The sequence below is a fragment of the Lathyrus oleraceus genome, chromosome 6 (assembly GCF_024323335.1).
Source record: "Lathyrus oleraceus cultivar Zhongwan6 chromosome 6, CAAS_Psat_ZW6_1.0, whole genome shotgun sequence".
NCBI lineage: Eukaryota > Viridiplantae > Streptophyta > Magnoliopsida > Fabales > Fabaceae > Lathyrus > Lathyrus oleraceus.
This window is the reverse complement of record NC_066584.1, coordinates 399,529,140-399,537,725: the sequence shown is the minus strand read 5'-3', so window position 1 is coordinate 399,537,725 and position 8,586 is coordinate 399,529,140. Positions and strand designations below refer to the sequence as shown.

Sequence of the window (8,586 nt, the reverse complement as noted above, 5' to 3'; positions counted from 1 at the left end):
CGTCTCCCTGTCGGGGATGGGAGTGTCCGAGATGGTACCGAACACGCCTCCTCTTCCGGGCAGGTCGACTTCTCCTGGGTTGCGGACGAGCCCTTGGAGGAGGAATCAGACTTCTGTGACGAAGCCATCACTGCTCACGCTATGGTCGAGGCCATAAACCGGGAGGATCCACCAAACTGGTATTGCTGCGCCCCCAAGGAAGAAGACCGCATTTGTCATCATTTCCCGGGGAAGCAGTTCACCATGTATGAATTTGCTTTTCGTGAGGCGGGGATTAGACTGCCCTTCAGCTCCTTCCAGATGTCGGTCTTCAAGTGGCTCCGGCTGGCGCCGTCCCAACTACATCCTAATGCTCTCGCATTTATGCGGGCATTCGAGTTAGTTTGCCAGTTCCTCGGCATTGGTTGCACCCGGGCTCTCTTCTTCCACGTTTTCCATCTCCAGAGGTCCGGTTCCCGTGGTCGCCACAGTTGGGTTTCTTTCAAGCAGCCCGTGCGTCTGTTCAAGACGTACGAGGATTCTGTTCGCCATTTCAAAAGCCGGTGGTACGTGGTGATGCCGATTACCCGGGCTGCCCTTCACTCTCTCTACTACTATCAACGGGAACCCAACGGGGAGGAGACGCTGATGTCGAAGATACCGCTGAGGTGGCAGCGTGATCATTTCGATCTCTCCACAGCGCATTACCGGGTCAAGTACGCGATGCTCGGCGAGGAGGATAGGCTCGCGTACAAGAAGCTGGTCGATTACGTGCAGAGCTTCAGCTTGGCGTTCTGGGCGAATCGACAGGGCGTGCCCTACCTGGATGAGGCCGGGGAGCTAATCACCGAGACGCGTTATATCAATACGAAGGCTCTGCTCGAGTGTGATACCGAGGAGGAAGCTCTGGCGTTATTGAGTAGGCAGACTTTGTTTAGCCTTTTATTTCTGTTTATGACTTCGGTCGCTAATGTTTGTGTGTAATTTATTTGCAGGTGCCATGCCCAATGCTCGTGATCGGGTGCTGAAGCTAGCGAATCAGGTCGGCGCTCCTGACCGGGTGCCCAAGAAGAAGAAGAAAACTGCGGCCCGTGTCTCGGAGACTGTTGGCGATGCCGGGGTCGGTCCCTCGCAGGCGGCGAGCGTGATTCCTTCCTCTCCTCCTCGGCTTAACCCGATCAACATTCCTGATAGCAGCCCGTCGCCAGCGGCTTCTCCCCTCCATAAACGGAAGCGTCCGGCTGGGGCCCTTACCAGGTCGTCTCCAGGAAGTCCGAACGGACCGGGGAGCTATCTTCTACCTCCCTGCTATGTGGAACGGTCGTTCTTCAAGGCCGAGGAGTCGATTGTTGTGCCCGCGCCTGAGGCCAAGGCTATTCTGGACCAGGATGCTGCTGCTCGGAGAAAAGATCTGGCCAGGGATATTGCTGCTGTCATCCGGGTGATGGAGACGGCCATGGTTTTGACCGACACTTCGGTCTCCACTGCCTCGCTGGAGGGTGCTCTTTTGCAGGTCCGGGCGGAGAAGGAAAAATTATCTAAAGATCTGTCGGACTACAAAGAAGAGCATCAGCTACAGGAAGGGCTGAGCCGGAAGCTGGAGGAGGTGGAGAAGGAGAGGGACCAGTTGAAGGCTGCGACGGCGAGCTTGGAAGAGCAGGTGGCCGACCATCAGAAGCTGACCGAGGACAACGCTGGCTTACGGGCTCAGGTTGCGTTTCTCGAGGGAAAGGTCCGTCCCCTGGCAGATGAGACCGAGGAGGAACGCGCCCTTGGTTCGCGCGGTGAGTTGCTAGGGCATATTCGGACTCTCAACCAAGATCTCGTGGCCTGCTTCAAAGAGGGTTTCGACAATGCTGTGGAGCAGCTCGGGCTTCTGAACCCTGAGTTGGTGACGGCAGGGTCGGCCTATAACTACTGCGTCCGGGATGGTGAGATTGTCTGCCCGTTTGAAGTGGAGGAGGAGCTGGGGGGAGAAGAGAAGAAGAAGAAGAGGATGAAGAGGTGCTCCGAGCGGAGTCTTAGTTTATCTGTTTTTCTTTGATTCTAGTTATCATGGCCTGCGTGCCTTATGTATTTTGGCCTTCGGGCGTTGTAATATGGCCTTCGGGCGTACTTGGCTTCGGCCACTCTTATCGTTTTTAATGTATGAATAATTTCGTTATCATTCATTGTGCTCGTTTGTGTCTGATACTTGTTTGTATGAATTCGTACTCTGCTCGACTTTGTTAATCTCCTCGGTTTAGGGAACCGACGAAGTGTCGGGCTTTGTGCCCGTGGGTATCGAAGCCCGGGTCCGTTGTTCGAACCCTGGTCCCGAGGCTTGGGTCCTCCCATCGCGAGCTGGGTGCCCTGCCAGTCTTGGTACTTCGACGTTGAGCCTTGGTCAAGATCCCAACCGTCGGGGAGGGTTGTGTTTGTCATGTGACCCCGGATCGTTCCCGGGTCTCGTGGTTCCTCCCTGGGGTTTTGGGGACGAAGAGCGTGGTCGTACCTGCCACGTCTCCCCGTGGTGTATTTAGCTGTAATATTGTCTAAGTTTTTCTGCGTTCCATGGTCGAGCGAGTTGTTCTCCTTGTAGGTTTTCTAGGTAATAGGCCCCGTTGCTCGTCTTGTCGCGGACGCGGTAAGGGCCTTCCCAGTTGGCTGCCAGTTTGCCCTCTCTCGGGTTTTTCTGGTTTCTTCTGAGGACCAGGGTGCCGACCTGGAACTCTCTTTTTATGACTTTCGCGTCATGGCGTAGTGCTATTTTTTGTTTGAGGGTTGTTTCCCTGAGGGCTGCCTCGGAACGTATCTCCTCGACTAGGTCGAGCTCGGCTCTAAGGGTTTCATCGTTCATTTCCTCGTCTAGGGGCTCCTCTGTCCTCCTCGTTGGCGTCCGTATCTCCACCGGGATGACTGCCTCGGTGCCGTACGTTAGTCGGAACGGGGTTTCCCCGGTGGTAGAATGTGGTGTCGTGCGGTAGGCCCATAGCACGCTATGTAGCTCCTCGACCCATGCCCTCTTTGCCTCACCGAGTCTGCGTTTGAGGCCACGTAGGATTACCCTGTTGGCCGCCTCTGCTTGCCCGTTCGTCTGCGGGTGCTCGACAGACGTGAAATGCTGTGTGGTGCCCAGGCTGGCGACGAAGTCCTGGAATCCTCCGTCCGTGAATTGTGTCCCGTTGTCTGTGACAAGTGCCTGGGGTATACCGAACCGAGCGAGGATGTTGCGCTTGAAGAACCGGAGAATGTTCTGCGCGGTTATTTTAGCCAGTGCCTCCGCCTCGATCCATTTGGTGAAGTAATCCACCCCGACGATGAGGTATTTATTCTGATATGATCCGGTGACGAAGGGTCCGAGGATGTCCATGCCCCACCACGCGAAGGGCCACGGGGAGGACAGTGATTTGAGGTCGTTCGGGGGTGCGAGGTGCATGTCGGCATGTCGTTGGCATTTGTCACATCTTTTGACGTGCTCTTTCGAATCGTTTTGCATGGTCGGCCAGTAGTAGCCTGCTCGAAGGGCTTTTCGTGCGAGCGATCGTCCGCCGAGGTGTTGGGCGTTAATTCCCCGGTGTAGCTCTCCAAGTATGTCGGGGACTTTCTCTTCCTCGACGCATTTGAGTAGTGGGATGGAGAATCCTCTCCGGTAGAGTTTGCCTTCGAGGAGTACGTACGAGCATGCGCGTCGTTTGACAGTGGTCGCCTCTTTCGGGTCAGCCGGGAGTTCGTCTCGCGTGAGGTAATTGTAGATGGGTGTCATCCAACAGTGGGCATCTCCAATAGCGTTGACCTCGAGTGGAGGCGGTAGCTTGTCGATGCTGGGCCGAGGGAGAATTTCTTGGATTACTGATTTATTCCCACCCTTTTTCCTCGTGCTGGCTAGTTTCGAGAGAACGTCTGCCCGTGTGTTGTGCTCGCGGGGTATGTGTCGAACATCCCATTTTTCGAATCTGTCAAGTTTTTCTTTGACGAGGGACAAGTACTCGAGGAGGTTGTCGTTCTTGGTTTGGTAGTCTCCCCGCACCTGTGAGGCCACGAGCTGGGAGTCGGTGGATATTTTTACCTCTTTTGCCCCCAGGTCCTCGGCTAACCTCAGGCCTGCTAGGAAGGCTTCGTATTCGGCTTGGTTGTTCGATGTTGGGAACGCTAGCGCTAATGATACCTCTATCAGGATCCCTTCTTCATTTTCGAGGATGATCCCGGCCCCGCTGCCTGACGTGCTGGAGGCGCCATCGACGAAGATCGTCCATTTGTGGGCGCTTTCTGCTGGGGTCGGGCAGTGGGTCATCTCCGCGACGAAGTCGGCCAGTGCCTGAGCTTTCAAGGCTTTCCTACTTTCGTATTGTATGTCGAATTCGGAGAGTTCTAGTGACCATTTGAGCATCCTCCCGGCCATATCCGGACGTCCGAGCAGCTGTTTGATTGGCTGGTCGGTCCTTACCTTTATCGTGTGTGCGAGGAAGTAATATCGTAGTCTCCTCGCTGTGTTGATGAGGGCCAGGGCGACCTTTTCGATTCGCTGATATCGGAGCTCGGGGCCTTGGAGTGCTTTACTCGTAAAATAGATGGGCTTTTGTCCTTCGTCGGTTTCTCTTATTAGAACGGCGCTGACGGCCTCGGTTGCCACGGATAGGTATAAGTATAGGGTTTCCTTTTCTGATGGCCGTGATAAGACCGGGGTTGGGACAGAACCTTCTTTAGATGGAGTAGCGCTTGCTCGCATTCATCGGTCCAGTCGAAGGTAGCCTCTTTGCGAAGGAGTCTGAAGAACGGCAACGCGTGCTGGGCGGACTTGGCGATGAAACGGGAGAGTGAGGCGAGCACTCCATTGAGTGACTGGATCGATTTTTTGGTTTTCGGGGTCGGAAACTCCGAGAATGCCCGGCATTTGTCGGGGTTGGCCTCGATCCCTCTTTCGGTGAGATAGAAACCGAGGAACTTGCCTGCTCGGACTCCAAACGTGCATTTTTCGGGGTTGAACCTCATTTTACACTGTCTCGCCTGCTCGAATACCTTCGTAAGGTGTCGAGCATGGGTTATCTCCTCGTGTGATTTGACGATCATGTCGTCCATGTACACTTCGAGCATGTCCCCTATTTCGTCCTTGAAGACTTTGTTCATCATGCGTTGGTATGTAGCGCCAGCGTTCTTGAGCCCGAACGGCATCACGTTGTAATAGTAATTGCCCGTTGGGGTCATGAACGCTGTGTGTTTCTTGTCTGCGGGCGACATAGGGATCTGGTTGTATCCACTATATGCGTCCATGAAGGACAAGAGTTTAAAACCTGCAGAGTTGTCAACGAGCGAGTCTATATTAGGGAGGGGGAAAGCATCTTTCGGGCAAGCCCTATTAAGATCAGTATAATCAACACACATACGCCATTTTCCATTATTTTTCTTAACGAGGACTACATTAGAGAGCCAGGTTGTGTACTGGGCTTCAGAAATAAAATTTGCCTCTAAGAGGTCTTTTACAGCTCGCTCGGCAGCCTCTGCCTTTTCGGGCGATTGCTTGCGTCTATGCTGTGCTATGGGCTTGGCTGCCCGGTCTACAGCTAGCTTATGACACGCGATCTCGGGGTCCAGCCCGGGCATTTCTGCGGCATTCCACGCGAAGAGGTCGGAGTTCTCTTTGAGGCATGCTACTAGCTCTTCTCTTGTTTCCTCGGGTAGTCCCTTACCTATCTTCACCGTCCTTTCCGGATCGTCCCCAAGAGGAATGAGTTCGAACTCCCCGTCGGGGATTGGTCGGACCGGGTGTTCGAGAGAGCGTTCCTTGGGGAACCTCCCCTCTTCGGTCTCGTCCAGCCCGATGCGACAGTCGAGGTCGATGGCGTTGACTCCTCGGGCAGGATCCTCGGTCTTGAGCTTTTTGTTGTTGCAGTTGCTCTTCGTGCTGACTACGGCCTGTCCTTTTACTGCGGCGTCGTAGCATCGTCGGGCTGCTTCGATGTCACCATGGATGGTGACCACACGTCCCAATTTGGTGTAGTATTTCATCTTCAGGTGGACGGTGGATGGGACCGCAGTGAGTTCGGCCAGTGTCGGGCGTCCAAAGATGCAATTGTAGAGAGACGGACAGTCTACGACCAGAAATTGGATTTTGACTTCCCTGGCCGTTTCTTGTTCGCCGAAGGTGACGAGGAGCTCAACATATCCCCACGGTCTGGTTGTTGCTCCGTTGAATCCTTGGAGATCTGATCCGACGTAGGGGGCTAAGTTGGTCTTGTCTAGCTTCAGAGTCTTGAAGAGGTGGACGTACATGATATCCACTGAGCTGCCTTCGTCGACCAGGATGCGTCGTACGTCGAATCGGGCCATCTTTGCTCTTATCAATAGTGGGATGGCCGAGTTGGGGGATCCGCCCGGGAGTTCCTCCAGGAAGAAGGATATTGGGTTGGATTTTCCCCGGTATTTTGTCAATGTCGCTTTCTGCTCGGGGGCAGTCAGTAGGAGTTCGTCGAACTTACGTTTGACGGAGAGGGCCGCGGATTCCCCGTTAGTCCCTCCTCCTGATATCACCAGTGTGGTAGGGAAGTCTTCCCAGGGGCTGAGTGCAGTGATCTTGCCCTCGGGCAATGGTTCGGGGAGGAAGAAATCTTCCGGTCGTGACACGCAGAGGGCCACTTGATAGGGAGAGTTGTCAGGGGGTGTGTTTTCCCGGGGTCTCTTCTTCTCTGGCTCGTCGTGTCTGGGAGCTTCGTTCTTCCTCGTGTACTGCTTCAGGTGCCCTTCTTGGATTAAAATTTCAATCGCATCTTTCAGGTGGACGCAGTCTTCGGTCACGTGCCCGTGACTTCTGTGGAACCGGCAGTACTTTGATTTGTCGGTGTGGGGCTTTGGTGCAGACGGTTTTGGGAACCTGACCCTGCCCTGCTTAAATTCAGAGTTGATACATTCTGCGAGGATACGCTCTCGAGGAGCTGTCAGTAAGGTGTACTCGCTATATCTGCCCGCGGGGCCTCTTCCTTCCCGGAGCTCGCGAGGTCTTTCTTCTCTTCGTTTGTCTCCGTTGCGACGGGAAATGCTCGTGTCATCGCGTTTTGAGTGCTCGGTCTCCCCAGCGTTACGTCCGCTGCGGGCATTGTGTGCCACCTGCTTTTCCTCGTATCTGATGTAGGCCTGGGCTTTATGCAGGAGCTCGTTTAAGGTGCGGGGAGGCTCGATCCCTACGGCTCTGCTAAGTTCACTGCCGGGTAAGAGACCTCTCTCGAGGAGATACTTCTTCATGTGCTCGGTGGTATCTACCTCGACAGCTTCCTGGTTGAATCGCTCGATGTATGAGCGCAGTGTTTCATTCTTTTTCTGCACTATGGCTTCAAGGGTCGCCTCAGTCTTGGGGTGACGACGGGAAGCTGTAAAGTGCCGGGTGAACATGGACCTCATGACTCTCCATGACGTAATGGACTCAGGGGCCAAGCTTTTGTACCAGGCCATGGCCCCTTTCCTGAGGGTCGTTGAGAACAGTCGGCATTTGAGGTGCCCGGTTATATCATTGCGGTAGTCGAGCATCGCGTTGACGTTGTCGACGTGATCGTCGGGATCTGTAGTCCCGTCGTACACAGCTAGGTTTGGCGGTTTCTCCATGCCTTTGGGGAGCGGGGCCTCCATTATTGCCCGAGATAGGGGGCAATGCAAATCTTCCTCATCGCTCCTTAAGGGAGACAGTTCGTTGTTGTCGGGGCTGTGCCCGCGCCTTGGTGATGTTCTCGCTCGACCACCGTCACGACGGGCGCGTGCCCTGCTGGCGTAGGGTTCGGGAGAGCGACGTCCTCGCTTCTTCGTTGGCTCCGAACGCTGTTGTATCCTACTCACCGGCTGGGGCCGGGCTTCTTGTCGTTCGGCTTCGAGGGCCGTGATTCGTTCGTGCTGCTGGTGGAGCATAGAACCGGCTTGATTGAGGGCATTCACCATGGCAATCATTACGGCGTCTCCTTCAACGGGAACGGGAATGGGATGAAATGTCTCTGCCCCTAAATTGTGGGCGTGAGAGGCATCTCCGTTGTTTTGGGGCTCTGGAGACGGGGTGGATGGATGACCGTCCCGAACGTCCGCTTCATGGGATGGCGGGCCGTCGTCCATGTTGTAGTTGACGAGGGGACGGCTGTGATCGCTATGTTGTTCTCCGGCCATGTTGGAAGGACAGAAACAAATGAGCTTTTGATCCTCGTTTGATGAAGATGGGGATAGCTAGTTCCCACAGACGGCGCCACTGATCTCACCTGATCAGGAGGGCCTTCCACGGTCTTGGTTAATGGGCCGGAGAATGAAATGAGAGGGGGGTGTACCTGCAAGGTGCTCCAATGCTTAAGTCAGAAAAGGTACAGAATGAGGTTATCAGAGTGTGAGTTAGAATACCTGCCCCTTTGCCATGAAAGGGGTATTTATAGTGAGCCCCCAGCGCTGGGCCAAGGCTCCTAATGGGCTGGATTAGCTAGGCCCAAGGAGGAGCTGCCAGGGGACGCGTAAGAAGCGTTAAGACCTAGACCAAAGTCTGCCCCCTGGTCCAACTGCCCCTATCCCTAAGGCGACAATATAGGGGAGTTGGGTGACGTGGTGCGTGGGATGCCGTTAGGGCTCTGCCCGACACAACTGAGGTGCCCGCGACGTGGGTTGACGGTG

The 8,586-nt window shown here is 54.9% G+C and overlaps 1 protein-coding gene across 1 annotated transcript; it reads right to left on the bottom strand.

Moving 5' to 3' along the window:
* Window positions 1–4,560: 4,560 nt before the first annotated feature.
* LOC127095847 (uncharacterized) lies at window positions 4,561–8,097 on the bottom strand. Its single transcript, XM_051034478.1, has one exon. The coding sequence runs from the start codon at window positions 8,095–8,097 to the stop codon at window positions 4,561–4,563; it is 3,537 nt and encodes a 1,178-aa protein (XP_050890435.1).
* Window positions 8,098–8,586: the final 489 nt, after the last annotated feature.